The sequence below is a fragment of the Coffea arabica genome, chromosome 2e, assembly GCF_036785885.1.
Source record: "Coffea arabica cultivar ET-39 chromosome 2e, Coffea Arabica ET-39 HiFi, whole genome shotgun sequence".
In the NCBI taxonomy this organism is placed as follows: domain Eukaryota; kingdom Viridiplantae; phylum Streptophyta; class Magnoliopsida; order Gentianales; family Rubiaceae; genus Coffea; species Coffea arabica.
In genome coordinates, this window is record NC_092313.1 from 71,963,011 (window position 1) to 71,986,296 (window position 23,286).

General features: G+C 35.7%; 2 protein-coding genes across 9 annotated transcripts; one reads left to right on the top strand and one right to left on the bottom strand.

Annotated features, from left to right (window-relative positions):
- Window positions 1-1,128: 1,128 nt before the first annotated feature.
- On the bottom strand, window positions 1,129-14,652 carry LOC113732957 (lon protease homolog 1, mitochondrial-like). Its single transcript, XM_027259022.2, has 19 exons — window positions 14,141-14,652; window positions 12,721-12,786; window positions 11,680-11,871; window positions 11,395-11,460; window positions 11,120-11,161; window positions 10,909-11,031; window positions 9,951-10,049; window positions 9,274-9,339; window positions 9,110-9,196; window positions 8,952-8,991; window positions 6,735-6,906; window positions 6,467-6,591; window positions 5,216-5,346; window positions 5,028-5,132; window positions 4,721-4,834; window positions 3,853-4,020; window positions 3,148-3,249; window positions 2,636-2,899; window positions 1,129-2,166 (listed from the first exon to the last, which is right to left on the bottom strand). The coding sequence occupies exons 1-19, from the start codon at window positions 14,453-14,455 to the stop codon at window positions 1,465-1,467; spliced, it is 2,979 nt and encodes a 992-aa protein (XP_027114823.2). The 5' UTR covers window positions 14,456-14,652; the 3' UTR covers window positions 1,129-1,464.
- A 2,913-nt stretch (window positions 14,653-17,565) lies between these two features.
- On the top strand, window positions 17,566-21,887 carry LOC113732958 (uncharacterized). 8 transcript variants are annotated; one of them, XM_072080961.1, is made up of 3 exons: window positions 17,566-19,688; window positions 19,793-20,922; window positions 21,019-21,887. In XM_072080961.1, the coding sequence occupies exon 1, from the start codon at window positions 17,608-17,610 to the stop codon at window positions 19,435-19,437; it is 1,830 nt and encodes a 609-aa protein (XP_071937062.1). In that variant the 5' UTR covers window positions 17,566-17,607; the 3' UTR covers window positions 19,438-19,688; window positions 19,793-20,922; window positions 21,019-21,887. The 8 variants fall into 8 exon arrangements, with proteins under 8 accessions (XP_071937062.1, XP_027114825.1, XP_027114828.1 ...); XM_027259024.2 differs by having other exon boundaries at window positions 19,793-19,902; window positions 20,038-21,887; XM_027259027.2 differs by having other exon boundaries at window positions 19,793-19,902; window positions 20,670-21,887.
- The last annotated feature ends 1,399 nt before the right edge of the window (window positions 21,888-23,286 follow it).

The following is a 23,286-nucleotide window of genomic DNA, read 5'->3' on the forward strand; positions in this document are numbered from 1 at the left end:
AGGGATAGAGAACACATTGCAAATAGGAAATAGCACTTGCGACTTTAACGGATATGAGTTATTGCAATAATAATGGTTTTTTTTTTGTATATAAAAGTTTGGATGGATTTAGCTCATCATCACCATGCGTCGTATTGCTTCAAGGACCATAAGTCGATCACATAGGTTGTCCACCAATACAGCTCTCATATTGGCACACACAACCTATTGTGAAGAAATGACCCATTTTTGCCAATTGAACTATAGATTAGTTACAGAGTTTCACATTGCTTCAAGGACCATAAATCGATTATCGGTTTCAAGTCGTCCACCAATACAGTTTTCATATTGGCACACATGACCTATTGTGAAGAAGTGACTCATTTTTGCCAATTGCACTATAGATTAGTTACAGAATTTTTACAGATAACCTACCAACACAACCCTCGCACTACTACACATGACTTATTGTGAGAACAAGTGACCCATTCTTATCAATTGAGTACTTTCGCCTATCAACATAGCCCTTACATTGGCACACAGTATCTATGTGAGCAAATGATCCGTTCTTATTAATTGAACCAACTTGTACTAGTAATAATGGTTACACTATTGAGAGTCAAAACCTTTGAATTATAATCTGAGTGGACCTTTAACTACTTGAATTTATCCATTTTACCCTCAAACAACACAGCTTTCTCCTCCAAATTTTTAGCCATCAGACCATTTTCTTCAAAGGATCAACTTCCTAAATTATCTCTACTGCTGAATGACACTTACCTCTCTTGAATATATCCGACTTTCCGAAAATCTTGAGTGCCATTTTGATCCCAAAAACATCCAGAAAGCATTTTCTCTGTAACAATAATATTTGGTGTCGAGAATAAGTTAAAATTTCAACTTATTAACGAAATGACAAATATGAATTATAAGCAGATAACGAAAAGAGAAATGTGCTTTTATTCCAAAATAATCCCCAAAATAATCACATGGATCTGTAATCACAAAGTCGATACCTTCTCAGAATCAAGAAATGACAGAGTCTAGAAGAATGCACTTGTTACTTTCGAGTGATACTTGCACAAGCAAATGGGCGAGAAGAATATTAGCGGTTGTTACTGGATCCATATGCATGAATGGGATTCAGAGAACATTGTAAGAGTTCCAAAAATATAATATTAGGAATCCCATAGCCAAGTATATGGTACAACATGCTGCTCTAAGGCTTAGGCCGCCGGGGAAAATTTCATCCTAGATAGGTGGGTAAGTGTGCTTTATACGTTTGAATGATTATTGTACAAAAACGTTGCTGTCGAACAAATGAATCATGGCATAAACTTGTATACAAAGGTCCCGTTCCGGGACCAATTCCGTCTGAAAAACCAGCTGGAACAAGGGACTTTCTCTACCCCCTGAATTTGATCAGAACAGGATAATTTTTGGGACTGGCAAACTCAACGAACGTCATGATACACCGAAACAGACTTATTCTTCCCTCTTCTCGTCGTAACTGAAAGCCAAATCATACACTTGACTATAATCATCTACAAAATGGACCTCCAGGCCTTCCTTCACGTTATCCGCAAGCTCATCAAAATCTCTCCTGTTAGCTGAAGGGAAAATGATTGTCTTCACCTCACTCCGTCTTGCAGCAATTGTCTTCTCCTTGACCCCTCCAATCGGGAGGATTTTCCCAGTTAGTGTTACTTCTCCAGTCATCGCCAGGTCCTTCTGGACAGGTTTGTTCATGGCAAGAGATAACAAGGATGTGATCATGGTGCAACCAGCACTTGGACCATCCTTCGGGGTAGCACCAGCAGGAACATGAAGATGAAGCTTGGAGTTAGCAAAGAAGGGATTTGCAGGATCCTTCTCAAGCAATATTGCTCTTGCGAGAGTGTGAGCAATCTGGGAACTTTCTTTCATGACATCTCCAAGTTGTCCTGTAACGTGGAGTGCACCTTTCCCTTCACCTTGCTCTACAAGAGTTGTTTCGATGTATAATGTTGATCCACCCATAGCTGTCCAAGCAAGACCCATAACAACACCAACTGGGGTCTGTTCGTATATGCGCTCTGCATGAAAGACAGGCTTGCCGACAAAATCCATTAAATTATTCGTGTCAACCAACACCTTATCCACTGTTTCAATCTCGTTACTCTTACTCTCGTCACTTTCAAGAATGACCTGTCATAGTCACCATAGCAACACTAAATGAGTAAAAGTTCACAAAAGTGCATCTTATGACCATGATTTGATTCAGATGAACTTCTCAAGCATGGAAGGATACATCCAAGTAGTCATTTATTCTTATTACATTGGAGTCGGACGATCACCACAAATGAGAATCATTCTAACAATTGGTACAGTTGTTCAACATTATTCTTAAAGTGTGTTATTAACCATAAAGCATGTTTGCTTGACAATCAAATTTACAAGTCAGGTATATGTTGTGTTTTACAATGAGATGGAAGTTTTAATTAAAGATACTGGAGGAGTTTGCAATCCTAGACCTCCAGGATAATCAAATGAACGAGCAAAATGGACCATTTTGTTGGTCTATAATTGGAAGATGTGCATACCAGAGGGAAGAAAAGAACAATTTTTTATACTGGATATAGATTGCAGAAGACAGTTAAAGATATTTATAATATACCTCTGTAGTTGCTGCTTGATCTGGAGACTTCTCTATGAGGTCAGTTGTGGGATCCAGTGACTTTGTTTCTTCTACGGAGGTTTCAGAAGCCTTTTCAATATTGCTTGGTTCAACAGATACTGCTCCATCTTGTGCCCCTTCTCCAGTTGAGGTTTCGGTCAAGATACCATGAGATTCTGCCGTTAGCTCAACAGATTGACCATCCTCAACTTCTGTGGCTGGAGGATTATTTTGTGCTCTCCTCCGCACAAGTTTTAGAGCAATCTTTCAAGACACCAAAAGATAATTTCAATATTTAAGGGATTTCAAACTTCTGAACTCTGAATCATATTTCTCACCAAAGTTGTGGCAACATGAAAACAATAAAAACATAATGCAAATTTGCAACCTGAATGAAAAGTTCAGTTATCTAGCACAAATGGGAATATAAATGATTTTGCATGAATAGCTAATCAAGAAAAGGAAAGCCAGATACAAGAAAAATGTAGGGGGGAGAGATAGAATCAGCAAACCTTGCGATATATCTTCTCAATCTGCTTTTGAAGATTCCTAACTCCTGCTTCTCTACAATAATTTTCTATCAAATATAGAAGAGCAGCATCGGTAACCTCAACCTGGGAATAATTATTAACCCCTATTATCAAAAGCATATATAGAACAATACATCTCTACACACACGTGTGTAAATAAATCTCTACTTTCGAGAAGACATAACTCCACGGGCCAAAATTCAAAGGAAATGAGCATATGCATTTGGGGAAAAAAATTCTTTCTTTGGCTTGGCATTAATTAATACAGAATGTAATGATTTGCAAATAATTATCCAAACTATTTGGGGTTGTCCGTGAAGACTATGCAGAGTCACTACAAATCAACACTCGAATCGCCTTGCTCTATTTAAAATCAATCAAGTCCTCTGCTTTATTTTAGATTAATCAACCTCAAACATTTCCTGAGTGAAAAGTTTGATCATATTATTTCACTGGGCTTAAACAAGCCTGGTGCACAAGCTCATATAAAGTACATTCTTATCCAGAAGGCAAGTACTTCACCAATGTTTGAAGAGCATCGCAAATAGCTCGAAAATTGGTAGGAACTTTGAAAAGACAAAAAAAAAAAAAAAAAAAAACTCTCCTTAAGAAGAGTCACAAGAACTTAAAGACTGCAACTTATCATCAAAGACACAAAACTTCACAGAGAGAGAAAGAGCGAGAAACCTCTTCAGGCTTGATGCCACATGCTTCACGAGTATGTTTCTCCAAATAGCCCCTAGCAATGTGCATTTTCTCATCAGTAATATAACCAGCAATGGAAATTATCTCCATTCTGTCCAAAAGAGGATTGGGTATTGTATCCACCACATTCGCTGTACAGACGAACAAAACCTGCAGTATATAATAGATAAGTAATCCCCCAAGTTGAATAATGCAGAATGATATCTACTTAACCTTTCACTCGCGACATTTATGCAACTGAAAAAGATGCCAGGCAGCAATAAATAACAAGTTAAACACCAATGAGAAGAGAAGCAAATTCTTTTAATAGTTTCTGCAAAAATGAGGTGGACTACTACAATGTTTGGGAGGGTTGATACCCAATATGCAATCCAAAGGATTGTTTTACAAGTATTGTTACTGCAGCAACTCTACCATAAACGAACATCCCAGGAGCAATAATGTACCAAGACATTAGTAATATCATGCAAAGAATCAGCATTAACTACCAAATTGACCTCTCCATGATTAGATTTATGCTGGAATGAAGAAGTGGAAACTGAAGACAAGAAGTGGGCTGGAGTATGTTGGGCAAGATCAATTTACCTATCTATTGACCAGAACTTGCAATCACTGAAGTATTTCCTAACCTTCCACTTACCACGTTGGGGTGGTTAGTGATATATCACTAGCGGTATATCTATAAACTTAAAACAATCTTTATTTCAAAGAAAAAAATCTTTCACCGCATATGAGTTGCTCCCGCTTCATACATTATTAGCTAACTCTCCATTCTATTTAATATAGGTTAAGCACCACTTTTTCCAAATCATATTATTGCAAGAAGAGGTACATTTGCTTGCTGACTAACCTTTGACAAATCAATTGGAACATCAAGGTAGTGATCTAGAAAATTAGCATTCTGCTCGGGATCAAGAAGCTCTAACATAGCACTTGCTGGATCACCTGCATGTCCCCTTCCCAACTGCCAAAAGCAAAATTGTATGAGGAAAAAGATGAGAATCCATGGGTGTTGCAAGTTTCATAGACCACTAACCCTCTTCAGAAAAAGGAGTCAACAGAAATGATAATTAGTGGAGAATAATTGTACTGTGGTCAATCAGGACAAGATAATTGAACAGGAGGATAAGCAGAACAACAAAAGAAGCATATCAGACCTTGTCAATCTCATCGATTAAGACAAGAGGATTAGCGGTTCCTACATTCTTCAGACATTGCACCATCTTCCCTGGCATGGCACCAATATAGGTTCGACGGTGCCCCTTGATATGTTTTCCAAAGTCAGTAACATATGACAAACACAAATGTTGAATAAGTAACTGCATATGTCTAGTTCACAACCTACCTTTATTTCAGCAACATCAGACAAACCTCCTACTGAAAACCGGTAGAACTTACGGTTCAATGCACGTGCAATTGAACGGCCAATACTCGTCTTCCCAACTCCAGGAGGACCCGAGAGGCAGATGATTTTTCCTGTTATTATTCAAATGGAGACGCATGCGTCAGAGAACAAAGGTCACTTGTAGCACTGCATAAAATTGAAGTGCAAAATAAAGGCCATTCTTATTCAGCACGCGTAGTGCATGGCATCAGGAGTGAGTCTCCTCAGAAATCTTGTTGCTTTCATATAGTCTATCACAACTCCTCACTAAATACATTCAAATTCTAACAGCCCTTGGCCAGTATCATCATGGTCAACATCACTCCACGTTCAATCAAAAAAGGATCCACAAGATAACTTAAATTACATAAAAAATATGCATTCATGAAAGTTTGTAATTGAGTAAACTTTTCCTGAAAGTATCGAAACCAATTCTTACTTCTCAAGTAATAACTTTTAGTGCAATCTAAATGCGCTACTATGAAAATCAGCAGAAACAAACCTCTCTGCCAGATGCAGCCTAGTGGATTAGAATTCAAATGAATTTAAAAAAAAAAAAAAGGATGCACGTGGAGATATCTAGTGGTAAAGGTTTGGTCAATCATAACTAATGCACTAAAGGTAATCAGCCAATATTTGATGATTACAATGGTATGGAAATCAAAAGTCAATCAACCTGATGAAGACAACCCAAATTAGTAACCCACCACAGGTATTTCTACACATGAAAATTTTCTATATACGAGGCAACGAATTTCCTAGTTGGTGTTTTATGAAACAATGGACATGTAATAACCCTGATCCCCTGCAAAATTTTCTATTGATTTGCTCTTTCTGTAGTTCTTGGTGTGCTTAACATGTCCAACAAACATAGTTGAGAAACCAACGCGAGTCAATGAATGCAGTTGAAGTGATTTTCAAACCTCAGGCAAATATAAACTGCAATATTCCATATACTGAATGCATTAGTTTCTCCCACAGAAATGTTTGTATTTCCTTTTATGAAAAAGAGATACATGAATTAGTTAATCCTCCAGAAACTACAGCCGCATGAAAAAATTTTAGTAGTACCCCATGCACTATGTTTAATCGGCAGAATCCAGTAGACTCTTACAATGCCCCAAAGAATAATTGATATTAACTTTTTTCCAACGAAAAGTGCCAAACAACATTAACATTGTCTACAGTGTCGATATCATAGAAAAAACCAACCTTGTGAAGTTCCTCTGAGTTTTCCCACAGCTATAAATTCCAATATCCTTTCTTTAACATCAGTTAAACCATAGTGGTCCTCATCAAGAATTTCTTGAGCCCGTAAAATGTCAAAGTTCTCATCGCTGCATATGTGCAAGAAACCATTAATGCACCAGCAGTTGAACTAGTCAGCAGGGCTACAGCATAAAACAGTAACATTCCAACAGCAGAATAAACATTTTCAGCTACAAAGTTGTACAAAAGGGAAAGGAAGCAAACAGCAAACCTGTAAATTCCCCAAGGCAGTGCAGTCAACCAATCTAGATAATTACGTGTAACATTAAATTCACTAGAACTAGCCTCTAGCAACTGCAGCTTTGTCAGTTCTTCTTCAATGACTTGCAATACATGAGGCGGGCATTTATCCTTTTTTGGCTCAAGTCTTTCCCTGAACTTTGCTGCAGCATAAAAAGTTAGTTTCAAAACAACAACCATTTTTCCCATACTCAAAAGAATATTAGAAAACTTATATTCAACACAATTATGATTGTTTTCATAGAGAAGCCAGTAGAAAGCTCAGATATTGTCCATTACTATAGCACCAATAAAAGTTGGGATTAAAACAAAATAAGGGAAAAAAATACACATACACACACAAATAGCACCAATCACATTAAAGATAATAAAAGATATTTATTTCCTCGAACATAGGAAATGCAAATCTAGAGAACCAGCAATTATCACTTTTGCGGGCATAAGCATGTTTAAGGCGGGAAACTACGATCCAGCGGCCACAAGCAGTTTTAAAATGTATTTGAGATTGTAAAGTATCGAATAAAACAATAAACACCCATCTAAGTCCTGCATATCTAAGAATGAATTATCAGCAAGAACACCAAAAGCTAAAGAGCAGAAGGGAAAACCTGGAAAAATAAATCTATCCCAGAATAAGTAACAGATATGACACATCAAAATAGCTGTATCTCCAAGCAGGCAACAGATATGAAACATATAGATTACGAACAAACTAATAATCACCTAAGAATAAGAACAGTATCTAACTTGATCAGATTTCACACAATTGGAAGTAAGATCGTATAACAATTCTAGATTCTCACAAAGACTGAAAAGAATACAGATCAAAGAGGGGATGCAAATTACACAACTTTAAAAACTATCCAAAAAGGGAACCAGATACTGGTACTTCTTGGTAAATTAAGGCAACTTACTGAGTGATTTTAGCATCCTTACATAGAATCCCCCTCCCCCCCCCCCCCCCAACAAAAAAAACCAAAAAAAAATACATTGTTTCAGCAAATACACTCTCCCAGTAACATAATTAAGTACATTTATGGGAGATTAACTAACTACATGTTGAACAGAAAAGGTTGACATGGGAGGTCCATGTAATCTTAGAAACTAGATGACTCATAACTTTGTAAATATGATAGACCTCGAGGGAAGTCAATATCACTTATCCTCTTCTTTTGGGATTTAAAAGACTTGGGATCTGGAGAAGGAATTTTAGCAATCTAAACATATCAAGACTCTTTATGTTAAAACCAAAAAAATAAATAAATAAAGGCTGTTACTGGTTTCATTAGATGCTGAAATTAAAAGAAGACCTATCATTAGACTACCAACTGTATGCAGTTCACAGACAACTGGATTCTCCCATGGAAGCATGAAAAGTATCTTTCTATAGCTCTCGCTTAAATGTTGAAAAGAAAGGACTTGATATAGGTATTGAAAGCTATGAAACTAACTTGCCTTTTGCAATCCTTTTTTTCTTAGATAAAAAAAGAAAAGTTAGAAGAAAAACTTTTATCCATTTTCTAAAATTTCTCAAATCTTCAAAGTTTAATCTTTGATTTTTAACTTTTTAAATCGTACCTACCTATAGATACAATCAACATCATTAAGGAGAACTACTAGAAGAAAAAGCAATTGCCTCAACCTCCAAAAACCAAAAAAAGGGTTATATAATCAACTATAGAAAGCATGAAAAGTAGCTTTTATGCTTTCTATAGTTCTTGCTTAAATGTTGAATAAAAAGGGACTTGATATAGGTATTGAAAGCTATGAAACTAGCTTGCCTTTTGATATCTTTTTTTCTTAAATAAAAAAAAGCAAAAAGTTAGAAGAAAATCTTTTATCCATTTAGTAAAATTTCTCGAATCTTCAAAAGTTTAACCTTTGATTTTTAACTTTTTAAATTGTACCTACCTTTACAGATAATCAACATCATTAAGGAGAACTACTAGAAGTAAAAGCAACCGCCTCAATCTCCAAAAACAAATATTATGCTTGTGAGAAACTAAAATATGGCATAAGATGATATAGTGTAAAGCAAAGGCTTCCAAAATGTCTCCTAGCATGGCCACTGCTATAGTGTTATAACTCCTAAAGAACCACACAAAAACGAACTGGACACATTCAGAAATCTGGTGTGACAAGATAAAGTTCAGAATCAGATACAGAGAGAGAGAGAGAGAGAGAGCACCAGAAAGAGCTGTTTTGTCATCAGTTTCCAATCCCAGTTCCTGCATCGCAATCAAGCTATGTTTAAGTAACCATTCATTATCTAGAGGACATTTCACATGGCTTTACAGAAACACAAGAAATAGTTACTTGGATAGATATATCAACTCATTGCTTCACCTTCTTTATGGCCTTAAGCTGCTCATTCAATAAATAGCGGCGCTGCTCCCCGCTTATCTTTTCCTCAATTGCTTTGGCAATTGCTTCCTAAATCAGTAAAATCATAAGAGGATGCAATGAAAATTTTCACATCAAACCTTCAAAGTGGATGGCACTGCACATACCTGGATTTTACTGATCTCTAATTCTTTCTTCAATAGTTCCAGACTAAGCTTAAGTCGTTTGTACACCTAATCAAGAGAAAGAAAGGCAAAAACAGAAACAGTTATGGACTAAAATCCATGGCAAAGTGCTGATTAGTTGAAAATGGCAATTCAAGCATCATTCAATCTTTCACAACTAAATTTGGATGACAAAATAGTCAAGAAAGAGAGAACTATAAAGGCAGCCAAAAGTACTAACAGAAGATGCCTTTGCAAAAAATAGATAACATCAATCACAATTCAAATGATGTACAATGGATTTTGGTGTATTCGAGGTATGATATCAGTTCAAATGACAAAGCAGTACAACTTTTAAGTCCCTCAACTACCGTTTCTCCTTGAATCAATCCAAATATACTTGAAAGGTAATACATTTACTGAGAAGGTATTGAACAGTAAATATAAAAAAAAAATGCTTATGATGCTTATATTCAATTAACAGATTGAAAACTGTAGTGGCAGAGATAAACCAAACAATTCAAATTCATATGAGAAATTGAAACTTTTTTCCTCACAGTTATTAAAGAGAGACGGGGGTTGGGACTGGACCAAACATTTCAAATCATCACAAGTTGATGAAATAAACAAGAAGAGACAGAAACTTCATAATTCAAAATAAGGGGGTATAGCTGACATACATCCAGCTCGTCAAGAACTTCTTGGCATTGAAATTTATTTGCACCCGATATTGCTGCTCCAAAATCTGCTAACCTAGGATAATTGAAATCTCCTATATGCTGCAGCAATTCAGAAGTTAGATGATGGCAATAATTACTGAATATTGTTAAAACCCAAAACATGCATAAACAATAGAGATGCGCATTTCTATGAATAACAGTTTTTAGAAAAGAATCCCTGCAAAAAACACCAAATACAAGCTGAGATACAAGTGCTATAGAGTTGAAACTTGAGAAAACTTAATGCTTGTAAATGCAGAAAATCTGCATAGAAAGGAAAGGAAATGTTCAAAGACCACCAAAAGCAATTCCTAGTTCATAAACTTATGCCTCTTCTAATAAGTTTTATATCGAACGCATTATGGGATAATTTCAGAATTTCTCCAAATTTTCTTCAGTTTTGGACGAAATAAAATCAAGCTTGTGTCGAGCTCCAAAACAGAAAATTGCTCCAAGCTTCCCAACATTTTGAAAGTCCGACTTCTATTTACTTAAAGAAATGTAAAGTGAAGAAGGGCAAAAAAAAAAGTCTGAGCCAGCACCAAAGAACTTTTTCTAATGACCAAATACCAGACATACAATTCACACAACTTCCACTATTGCACATTTGTTAACATTTTCTTAGATCTTTATCCAAGCCAATCTACTTTTCATGCACCACTAGTTAATTCAGAAGTTTGACTAATTATCGAAAAGTAAAGCTGCAGTAATAGCCCAGTAGTCAACCAAGCATGAGACGAAGTAGAAAACCATTAAATAAGTGGAAGACAGTGATAACTGAACTTACTAGAAAATGCAAGCGATAACAAAGTGAAGAAAATAGAAACAGCAATATATACCACTCTGAGAGATATAAAACATTCTCAGGAAGTTACACTTACAATAAAGATTAAGAGAATGACAAGGATAATGCTCAAACCTGAGTGTAGGTTTGGACATGATCTCGCCAAAGGGAACTTGTTTTCAGGACATCTTTCAGGGTTGAAATGACTTCAAATGATGTTGCCTTCATTACATCATCATCTCTGTCATAAGGTTTTTCCTGCACAAGACAAGAACTAGAGTAGAAAGACCAGTGCAAAAAATGGAGCTTCAACTTACAGTAAGTTAATATACTCAGATATAGTTACCTTGAGATGATCAATTTTCACTGTAAGGGGATCTTCATCAACCTGTGCAGGTCGTAAGCGTATTAGGCCTCTGATTTTTCAGTTCAGAGAATATGGAGAATAGCTTATAATATCAGAAAAGGAAATAAAGATCATTTCAGAATGCACCCAGTAAATATTCATAAGGCTCCACCACTAATACACCACAAAGAATAAAGTCAAACACGAATTAGAGCAAAAGCACAACTTTTTCCAGAATACAAAAATTGACCACAAGGCAGAGAACTCATACTCACCAACTCTGTAATTCGAATTCGTCTATGACCAATTAAAACAACCTGATCACCTTGGATACTTGTAATCTGGATCACAAAACCAGTACAGGTTAGTATTAGGAACATCTTCATTTGGATTAAAAAAATGTCGACAATATTACTCAAGCAAATATATTGCACATTAGGTACATCGCGATTTGGATTAAAAAAAATTGACAACAATATTACTCAAGCAAATATACTCAGTTTGCACTTCAGATTTCTTTCTTAATAAAGAACAAGAAACACAACAGCAAATCTAATTACCTGAGCTAGCGTGCCTACTTCATGAAGGCGTCCTAACAACTCTTTTCCTTTAAGTTCATATATGTTCTTCTCTGCATCAGATGGAGAAACAATAGCAGGGTCTGTTCCTGGTTCATCTTTAACAAGAAAAGCACCAGCAAAAGGGGCCTGTCTCTTTCGACTTTCAACCAATGCAGCCAATAATTTGGGATCCTGCAGATAATATTCCATGTAAAATAAAAGGGTAAACAGGTATGATAAGCTCCTCACATTAACCAATGGATAAAAGGTTGAAGGAGGTGAAAGACAATTGAAACTAGTAGAATATTTCAATAAATATTGGTATAACAAAAGCCAATTAAAATTTTTTTCCCAAGTAGCCTGCCTTAGACTTTAGGTTTCTTCTCCTCAGCAGTTTATGATTTGAAACCTAAATCCAATGGCGAAGAAGAAATTCCACAAATGGACTGCAGCAATTTAATTTATTAGGAGGAAGCTATAGATTTTGATACTAAATGAGAAACTTATACTACATCTAATATATCTATATATATGTATGCATGTATGTATATATATGCATGCATGTATGTATGTATGTATAGTCAGATTCATGCTTCAACAACCTAGCTTGTACTAGTGAGAAGTTATGCAGAACTAAGAACTTTTACCCATATCTTTGTACTCTTAAGGTTCTCCGCAAGTTCATCCAAGAAAGCATTTTTTCACCACATTACTGAAGATTCAATGAAAGAACACCGTTATATTCTACTGGAACAGACATTTAAAGCATTTGACCAATTATCAGTCAATCACAAACTGCTGGATACATTCAACATAGAACACAGGTTGCCCAAATATCGGAAAAAGTCTGCATCAGATACACATCAACAATACATAGTTTTTTATAGTTTTACAATAGAGAAAATATAGCAAGTCATTGTGATCATTCTAAAAAGCATCATATTTAAAACTCTCAGGTCTCCACAATCATATCATCAAGGATAATGCTGGAAAAGAAAAAGATTAGCTTTAGTGAAAGAATCTTGAACTAATCATCCATACCTTTACATAAATTGGCATATAAAATCCAGGAAATAATGGCCTATGAGGCAATGGGAGTGCTAGAACCTGCACAAAAATACAAATTCATTACCGCTATGTATAAAAAAGAAGAAATATAAATTGGAATCTATAAGCAAACGTCAGAAGTAAAACAGTCTCAATCAGTAAGTGAAAAACATCGAGAAAATTTCAGTCAAACTAAACTATTGAGAAAAGGAAGGAGAAGTGCAGGTATGGGCTCTACAAGGATAGTTGTCTTGATCAAATTTCTTACCCTACCCTCTTCACAACTATATCTAGCTTCTGATGCACAAAATTACCACAATCTACAACCACTAATGCAAGGTCTAGTGTTTGTAAATAAGAATTGCTCATATTTTTGCGTATTAGGGTTATCTTACACCTTAATTTTGCTTATTTTCCATGTAAAAAAAATGAAATCATGGGTCACCAATGCCTCACTCTGAAGCTTAATTTCTTTAGTCAGATTGAGACGCTACGAGGCTGTGCCACAGCTCATCAGTAATGAATGTTAGAGTGCTACATAGCCAGCTTGATTTCTGATGGCTATAAACTATAATATCTATGGGTTGAAGTATGTTCCGTACTATGAAAATAATGATTTAAAGCCTGCAATCCACCAATCATCGATCAGAGCTTTACTAGTAAAACACAAGTAAGTTTCTTCACCATCAAATCTAATAACTTTATTTCATATCCATATGTTTGAATTCCCATATAAGAGTCAAAGATCCACATCAAGGAATTTTTGCATTCTAAATTTATCAATCACAGTGCAACTCCAGAAAAATGGTACTTAGGGCCACACAACTGATGGTTGCCATATTTTCGTGATTCAAGTTGGAACCAAGAATGCAACTGAATTTATTTTAAAGTGGAACCAGACGATCACCTTTGCATCCTGCACTAGAATCCTATATTTGCCCACACAATTTGATGAAAGCAACAGGTTTTTAACCTAAGACTAGGAGTTACATGTAAAATATATTTTATCATTTCACAATATACGTTTTCAGCTACAGCTAACTCTCCTCACGAGCATTATTTCCCAGTTCCTTCAACTCTTTATTCATTCAACGTTGTGATTAGGGAAATTATCATGCCAAAAATATTAGATTACAATAACAGTTTTAGCTGTTTGACTAGCGAATGAATATTTAATTTATGCTCAAATGCTACAATTAGTAAATTTCAGAAAGCAAAAACAGTTAATGCAAACAACCACTAAAACATGTCTACCAAGGAAAAGTGACGAACTTTTTCCACCCCACTTCACATTAATTTCAAAACGGCAAAAACTATTAATCACCTCCCAAAAAACCAAAGATATAAGCAAAATTCAAATGGGCAAAGGCAATTACCACAACAAAAAAAAAAAAAAAAATCTCAATAATTATACCGTTAGGCAATCTTCAGGTTTGAAGACAGTGGGTACAATTGCTGCAGTGGACTTAGAATCAGCATCTTCTCCATCCGTTTCAACCCGTCTAGCTTCAGCCCCGGATTCGGCAGAATCTTCACTGGAGTCTGAGCAGAAGAATCGCCGGAAAAAATATGGGCCTCTTCTATTTGAGTAATTGGGCCCCTTAAGTGAGTCCAGAACTCTGAGCAATGGGGAGTTCGACTCGGAAGCATGGCGGAGGTAGGGGTAAAACGCCGTCGTTGCCACATGGAAACGGGACTGTAAACATGTTGACGCTACGGCCTTCAACATTTTCAGGAGCAGAGGTCGTTAACTTAGGGGAAAATGTGGGTTTTTCCTTTCTTTTATTTCTTTTGGTGATTTCAGTTTAATAAATAGATGGAATTGGATTGGATTGAACCGCCATTGGTGGAAGTCCTTGGATGCTTGAAGAAGGAGAAGGGTGGAGAAAGGGCGCAGAATTGTACTATGACATTTTCATTTTCCTGCAGGAATTAAGCCCTGCTTAAACCCTTGAGCTTATATTGATTGGCGAAATTGCCACTCTTGGTCATTTAATTCCTGATATATCACACTTTTTTTTTTTTTTGGGTGTGGGTGTGTGAAAAAAAAATATTCTCCCTGCAAAAAGAAATTATCCGGTCACATACACGTTTGGATTGCTATTTTTGAAATTTTTATAGAAAAATGTATTGTACTAAATTTGATGCATGTGAAACGAAAAGATAATTGAGAAATTAGTTCAAAAAAAATGTAAAATTTTTTTGATAAAAAATGGCAACCCAAACAAGGTAGACTCCTTTAGTAATCTTTAGAATTTGGATGACATCTCCTTGAATTATTTTTATACAATTTTTGGATGGTCAATAAATAAAATAGTTGTTTATACAATTTAATGATTAAATTTGACATAGAAGTAAAGCGTTTTAAACTTCTAATATGTATTTTGGAGACTCCATCTGGATACAAGCATTCTTAGGTACTATTTCAAGAGGATGAAAAAGAATGAATTTTCTCGTTTGCAATTATTATGATATTTTTAAAAATAAATTATTGCTTGTCCTCCTCATCAAAAAAAAAAAAGTTTGAATTTCGACTCGAAAATAATGAGAATGATATAAAAGAATAGAATGTTAGGAAGTACTTATACTTGATGCTCATATATTTTATAGCACTAATGGATGGGTCAGAGAAAGAAAGAAAAAAATTTACTCTCGAGAGTTTAAAACAATTAGCTCTTTATTCAGAGGTTAACCTTTGTGTCTAACAATGAGATTTATTGTATATTGTCTGCGTTTTTATTATTCATTCATTTCTAGCTATGAGAATTTCAAACCCAAACAAATTTATTATTCATTGCTAATCCTAGCTATGAGAATTGCATCCCAAAAAAAAGGGGGATATTTTAGGGTCCAAGGAGGTTAGTTTTGTAATTTCAGTTAGTGCAGGCGTATTTGAACGTTCCCCCTGCTGGCCTGTTGACCCCAGCAAAATGCAGCAGTTAAGGTCTAACGTTAAAATCTCGATGCATCCCTCGGCAGGCATGTTAGGCTAATTCCTTAAAATATACGTATAAAAAAAAATTATCCGTCAAATGCACGTCTGATTGAGGGGCTTTCTTATTCTATACGGACCGTGCTGACTTAGCACGGCGAATCACAAAAAAAATCTACCCGATTAACATCCAATTTGGGCTGAGCTTTTGTGTCAGCGGACGTGCCCAGTCAGCACGTCTCTCTGCTGACACAAAGGTCTCTCGGACAACATTTAAAAAAAAAAAAGTTTTAGGCTTTAGGATTTTTAGAGTTAGGGTACTTTAATTTGGTACCTTAAAATTTGGTACTTTAATTTTCAAATTAACCTGATTAAACTAAATTTTAACCATAATCCTAAATATACTTCATTTCATTAATATTTAAAATAAATACATTAACCTAACCTCATGATTCATGTCCCTAGATGCCTTTTCCACATGTATTATTATTAAATCATTATTAAATGCATAATAGTTGTTAATTAACGAACGATTCATGTATTCTAATAAACATGAATTAATTATTATAAGCACTTTGTGATTGTGATTGACATACATAATAATACAACCAATTCGGATAATTATTTTTTCGAGACAACATTTTTGCATCTGTTTGTGTCAGGTGCGGACGTGCCCAGTCAGCACGTCCGCTGACACAAATGCTCAGCCCAAATTGGATGTTGACCGGGTAGATTTTTTTTGTGATTCGACCGTGCTGAGTCAGCACGGCCCGTATAAAATAAGAAAGCCCCTCAGTCAGACGTGCATTTGACGGATAATTTTTTTTTATACGTATATTTTAAGGAATTAGCGGCATGTTAAGGTTTTCTAGTTGTTGACCCACAACCACAAGTATATGAATTCTTTTTTTAAAAAAAAAAATTACAGACAAAACATTTTTAAGAGGGAAATATTTGGCATTTTCTTTTTCTATATAAATTCATAGATTGAAATATTGGAGCAGATTTGCCTTTAAATTATTTGTGTGTTGGGATAGGAGATTATTTTGGATAATTTTTTAAAAATAATACTATAGCACATTTTTTTTATATGATGCATGTGAGATAAAAAGATAATTGAAAAATGTACGCAGATAAATTTGTGTAATAATTTGCTATCCAAACACATATAATTAATTGGTTTTATATTGACAAAGAGATTTTTTCATTAGATTGTGTACACTTCACAATAATACAACATATCATTTCATAGCCACTAAAATGAAGTATTTTAAAAGGGTTCCTTAAAAAATCTACAAAGAAGCCTAAAAACAATCAATTCCTTGAAATGCTTAAAAAAGGAAAGAACGAAAGACAATTTCACATGTACATGATCAAAACCCGAAATCAATTTGAATCTCACATTAAATAGGGGTATTAATCTAGTTCCATGAGCATGACTTTAGCAAGTTCCAACTCGATTCAAAAAATAAATGCAATTTTGGGCTTTCGAATTCAAATTTAGATCAGAAAGGTCAAATTTGACTCATCATTTAAATGAGTTTTCGTACTCATATTGGGATCGATCTAAACTCATAATTAAATAAGTACATAATTATAAATAGTATATTAATATTTATAAATTATTAATATTTTAATGTTATAATATGTAGAATTATATATATTATATATCATTTAATATGTAATTATATATATAATTATACATATGAATGAGCCAAATTTTAATCAAATTTGAGCTTAAATGAGACTCAAAGTCGATTCATATTTGATTTAAACTTATTATTTAAACCCAAATTACGTAGTAAGACTTATTGGGCTTTTTACGGGCCAAGTTCGGGCTAGCTCAGCACCATTGACTGCCCTATTTAAATGGCCATTCATTCACATGCTTCGTTTCAGCCTTGTTTCTTTTGCTTTCCAGATTTCACAGCCCTTTTTCAGCCCACCAAATGAATCGGCTCCGCCATCCCCGCCTTGCTGCACCACCACTCCTCCGCCTCAAACTTCCTCAATCCGTCCACGGCTGCCACACCTGTCAAACCCCAACACACCCTTCTCTCCCCCTGTCTGACCCGTCATTCAAATCCAAAATTGTAGAACTCATCACAAACCAACACTGGTCAGAGCTTAAACCCCTGCTAAAACCCACAACTCCATCCAATTTTCTCCAACAATTATTCGACCACAACTTCCCTTCACATTCCATTCTCACCTTCTTTAGATGGTCCCAACATGGTTTCCAGGTTTCCCATTCTTTACAACATTTATGCAAGTTAATAGCTTTACTAGCAAATGATAAAAAATACGCAAAAATCCGATCTTTATTGCATTTTTCTGTTAAAAAAACACCACCTTTTTCGGTTTCTTCGTTTTTTCACACACTAGTGACTTGTAGTGATGATTTTTGTGCTAATTCTATTATTACTGATATGCTGATACTAGCTTTAGTGAATAATAAAAAATTGGATTTAGCTGTAGATGGGTTTAGGAGGGCTGGAGATTACGGGTTTAAGTTATCTGTGATTTCGTGTAATCCAATGTTAGGAGAGTTGGTGAAGAATGGAAAAGTTGGAACCATGGAGTTTGTGTTTAGGCAGATAACTAAGAGGAGAGTTGATGTTAATTTGATTACTTTTAATGTGGTGATCAATGGTTTTTGTAAGGCTGGAAAGTTGAATAAGGCAGGTGATGTCGTGGAGGATATGAAGGTTCTGGGGATTATGCCTAATGTGGTTACTTATAATACTTTGATTGATGGATTTTGTAAGAAAGGTGGGGCTGGTAAAATGTATAAAGCTGACGCACTTTTGAAGGAGATGGTGGAGAAGGGCGTATTCCCAAACAAAATTACATATAATGTGCTGATTGATGGGTTCTGTAAGGCTGATAATGTGGTTGCTGCATTAAAGCTTTTTAAAGAGATGAAAGAGCAACAGATAACACCAAGCATATCAACTTATAATTCGTTGATTAATGGTCTTTGTGGTGAAGGGAAAATTGATGAAGCTCTTGGTCTGCGAGATGAAATGGTTGGATTAGGTTTTGAGCCAAATATAAGGACTTATAATGTAATCCTAAATGGATTTTGTAAGAATAAAATGCTAGAGGAAGCTAAAGAGATGTTTGATGATATTGTGAAGAAAGGCGTCGAAGTCAATGCATTGACTTTTAATACATTAATTGATGCTTATTGTGAAGCTGGAAACATGGATAAAGCTATAGCACTTCATCAATTAATGTTGACTCAAAAGGTGTGCCCTAGTGTTGCCACATACAATTCCCTTATCGGTGGTTATTTTCAAGAGGGTAACTTAGGAGCAGCTAACAAGCTTTTGGAGGAAATGGAGGAGAAGGGTTTGAGAACTGATCTTGTCACCTACAACATACGTATAGATGAACTATGCAAGAGAGGAGAATCTAGAAAAGCAGTTAGACTTCTAGATGAGATCTTTGAGAAGGGCCTAATTCCTAGTCATATTACTTATAATACTTTGATGGCTGGCTATTGTCGAGAAGGAAATCCTACTGCAGCTTTGGTAGTGAGGAGACGAATGGAAAAGGAAGGTAAGCATCCTAATGTGGTATCATACAATGTGTTGATTAAGGGATTCTGCCAGAAAGGTAAGTTGGAGGAAGCAAATTCCTATCTTAATGAGATGTTGGAGAAAGGATTGGTCCCAAATAGGATGACATATGAAATTATTAGGGAGGAAATGATGGAGAAGGGTTTTGTCCCTGACATAGATGGGCATCTCTATACTGATTCTGTTAGTGTTTAGCCTTATAGGCAAAACTTATTGTGGTCTTGTAGTGGCTAAGGTTTTACTGTACTATCATGTGGATGAAAGAGATGAAGCCTGAAGGGTCGTAAAGTTTTGGTTTGCCGTCTTTCCCTAATGTCAGTGTCTGTCTAATGCTGGTTGTAATGCATTTGCTTGGCTCAACTTTTGCTCAAAACTGCGGGGGTGCTCAAGGGTCAGAAATGAAAGTACAGTGTCAGCTTTTAAGCTGTAACTCCAGTCTTAATCAGGTGCTCTCTTTGATACTAGTTTATCAAATGCAGAAGGTTTTCTATTCATCATTCCCACTTTTTCATGTTTAATGAAGACAAACTTCTTGACTGTATTTTTTTAGATTGAATCTGCAAGAGGCAGAAGAAATTCATTTATATCCACAGTGAAGCTTTGTGCAATAATTGGAGGTACTAGACAAGTCATGAAGATCTTGAACATCGTCTCAAGTAGGTGGGTCTGACTCTTATTTAGTTGATAATAATGTTCTTTACTGGTTAGTTCCTACTTATGATATCACCTTCGTTAGGAATTTACTCTGCAAATAATGATATATGCACTGATGCATCGCTATTGTGCGTGCCTCAGGGAAACCTAGACTTCCTCCAATACATACCCTGTTGCTTTTTCATGTTCAAAACTTGACAAAATCAAGCGAGGGTTTTCAATTGTGGGGGGGTGGTCGTCAGTGCATATAAATTCATATCGATTGGGTCAGCTTCTTTACGGTTGTGCTCTTCAGCCTATACTCAAGCTTTAGCCCTACAAATGTGCTGTTTCACAGAAAACTCAGGCACACTATCGCTGTTTTCAGTTTGAGCTTTGCAATTTTCCCTTGGATGAGTTTAAAATTGCTGCAGCTCCTTGCCGCATGTCAAACTTAGTTAAGGAAGAGCTTAATTAGTTGATATCAAGTTCTGTTATTCTTTCTTGCTCTTAATGAATGGAGTCACTACTCTTTTTGGTGATACAACTCAAATTGGTGATCATTTTACTTTTGGTGTCAGCCATAATAATGGGAAAAATCAGGGAAAATGCTTATGCAGAGTAAAAAGAGAAGAATTCAAGCAAACAGATTCTTTTTGTAATTTAGTTGCTTCTCCCCAGCCCAATGTTACTTCGTGATTCTAGTTGCTGGTTCAATTATGTTCTGCTCCCTTTATTCATTCATTTTTAAGAACGTGGCATGCAATTGAACTCAATCATGTTAACCCTTCAAGTTGTGAACGATATCTTCAGTCTCATGGCTCAAACCAAAATTGGAGAAGATCCAATTGTTACCCGATGCGTTGGTTCCACCATTGAATTTGAAGCCGAAAAGAATTTTGGTTGTCTGAGACAAAAAGAGAATCTAAACTGAGTAAGAGACCTCATCTTGAACAAATTGACAAAAGCATATTGGCCAACTGTACCAAGGGATAAGGAAGTCAGCATATTGGCTTGATGATTTTTCAAGGATTAGGAGCATATTAGGTGGTTTTCTTTCTTACACGTGTTTTCCTCTTGGTCTTGCGAAATGCATATAACATTCGTCTTCGGAAAAGTCAGAATAAATTGTCCGACATACAGGATGCACGGGGGACATTTCAATTTGAGATGATCAGCATATTTACGTGCTCAGCAAAATCATAAATTAAGAATTGAGAGCATAGGACTTTCATCCATGTTGATAGAGAAAGATTGAAGGAATTGCAATGGATGGAGAGATGGTGAACGATATTCCTGAGGATCCAATCCAAAGAGAGATAGACCAATTAGATGAATCAAACAAGAAAACGGAGCAAAATATTCGAAAGCTGGAAGCAAGAGCAGCCCAAAATGTCAACCTATATTTCATATTCCAAGCAGTGATTCTTGCGTCAATCACCTCTGCCTCATCTCTCAGGTGTCATCACTGGTGGCTTCCATTGACCCTCTCACTTCTTGTTGCCGTCCAAAACTTGTTCACCTTTGTCAGCGCCATGTACAAAATTGTCAAGTCAAAAGAAGAGCTCGATCAGGACACCTTGGACCTTGCTTTCATCAAGTTGTACAGGATCAAAAGGGCTCAACTCAATCAGGTATTGCCTGGAACTCCGTTCGATCAACTGCAGGGTGGTTCTCGAGTCGCTAAACAAGGGAATAATCAGAGTTTTAGGCCAAAGCCGGGCTTGTTTAGCCGGTGGAAACGCCGTTTACTTGTTTATTCTTCCGTTGCTCTGTTTGTTGGCTTCAGTGTTGCTATAATGTATGGCTGCTACAGCCTTCTTTGCCGTTCCAATGAGGAAAAGTGTGTGAAAGTCTGCTAATTCAACCCCTCTTTTTTCTCAGCAAGGTAAATGGTGACCACAAGTTAAAATTACCTTGTTGGTTGAGGCCTAAGGACTGATTGTCAACCTGTATAGTAGTCATTTTAAAAAAATTAAAATAAATATAAGATAAGAGTGTATGACCTTTTCTTTTCCTTTTGCAATGGAATATTTGACTTTACTTTGTTATAGTACTATGAAAAAATTGTACAAGTTAAGGGTTTATAAAAAAAAAGCCCAAAATTCAATCACTTTTGCAAATCTTTTCATTTGTCAAACAATTAGTTAATGATTGATTACAGTCGCGAGTTATAGTTGCATGATATACATCTGGCTTGGAAAATTAATTATGCCAACATATGTAGCTTTATATATATATATATATATATATATATATATATATATATAATTATTCTACTCTTTTTTTCTCTTTTTTATAATTTTTTGGGTTTATTTATTTATTTTACCTTCCCAGCCCATTTTCAGCGAATCATCAAAATGACGAGAGAATGAGACCCATCAGGGTTTCGGCTTCCCTTTCATAAGAAAACTCACCCACTTTAATGAATCTACCAACAATGAAACCGAACTTTAAAAAATAATCTTGTCACTACTACTCGCTCAAGCTTAATGCATGTTAGCAAAAATTCACAACCATCATCCTATCTTTTTTTTTGTCATCTTTTCTTTTTTGTTGTTTAGATATACTAAAAAATTATTAATTTTGTAAAGAAAAATAAAGATAAAAAAAATCGACTTAGGACCAACAAATTACAATCATCATTTTGGACGATGGAATTAATGGAACAGCCAGTTTATTGACATGCATCACATTCAGTCTGCACGCGACCCTGTTTGTTCATGCACGAGATCGCGCACGACTGTGCCTAGTCGGTCAAGTCATGCCCACTGTACATAGCGTTCAGGTAAAAAAAATTTAGAACTGATTGTAGACTCACATCCTAATCCTCCAAACAAGTGGTCAGCCATGAAGGCTTGACCAAGGCATGGAAGTTTCTCCAAATATTGTTGGAAGTGTGTAACATGATTTAGAAGCTTTCGGAACACTTTAAATTGTTCGAGAGTTTTTGTACATAAGGGGTTTATGACTAAAAAGATATGGAACCTTTTATAGGTTCCCACTTGTGTAACATAGAATAAGGGAACGTTTTAGATAAGCAAGTTGGATAGTTTATTTGGTAAAATTTTTTAGAATCATGTAAAGGATTCTTGGCTTGCTTATAAATAGGCCAAACACCCTCTTTTATAAACCAACTTTGGGAAACTTTTGAAGCCTTAAGTAATACAAAGTTTTCCTTCCAGCCTCCATCCTTATTCTTCTTGCTTTTCACGTTTACGTTTCTACATAAACTCTGCGCGTTTAGAAGTTAGGTTGACTAGAGAAATTTATATATATAAATTGAAAGAGGTAAATACCTCGTGGTGTGTGAAATTATCATGTAATACTTTGACTGGAATACTAGGCTGTGCTTCTTTCTGCATCCTTTGTCTTCATTAACCTTTAATAAGATAAAATCAAATAGTTATT

Bases quoted from the DNA above. Each gene is read 5' to 3' on its own strand.
- LOC113732957 (XM_027259022.2), bottom strand. From the start codon at position 14,455: ATGTTGAAGGCCGTAGCGTCAACATGTTTACAGTCCCGTTTCCATGTG. The intron at 12,787-14,140 runs GTATAATTATTG...ATTTTTGTGCAG, and splicing joins AACCTGAAGATTGCCTAACG to GTTCTAGCACTCCCATTGCC. The intron at 6,592-6,734 runs GTTTGCTGTTTG...GCACATATGCAG, and splicing joins CTGCCTTGGGGAATTTACAG to CGATGAGAACTTTGACATTT.
- LOC113732958 (XM_027259023.2), top strand. From the start codon at position 17,608: ATGAATCGGCTCCGCCATCCCCGCCTTGCTGCACCACCACTCCTCCGC.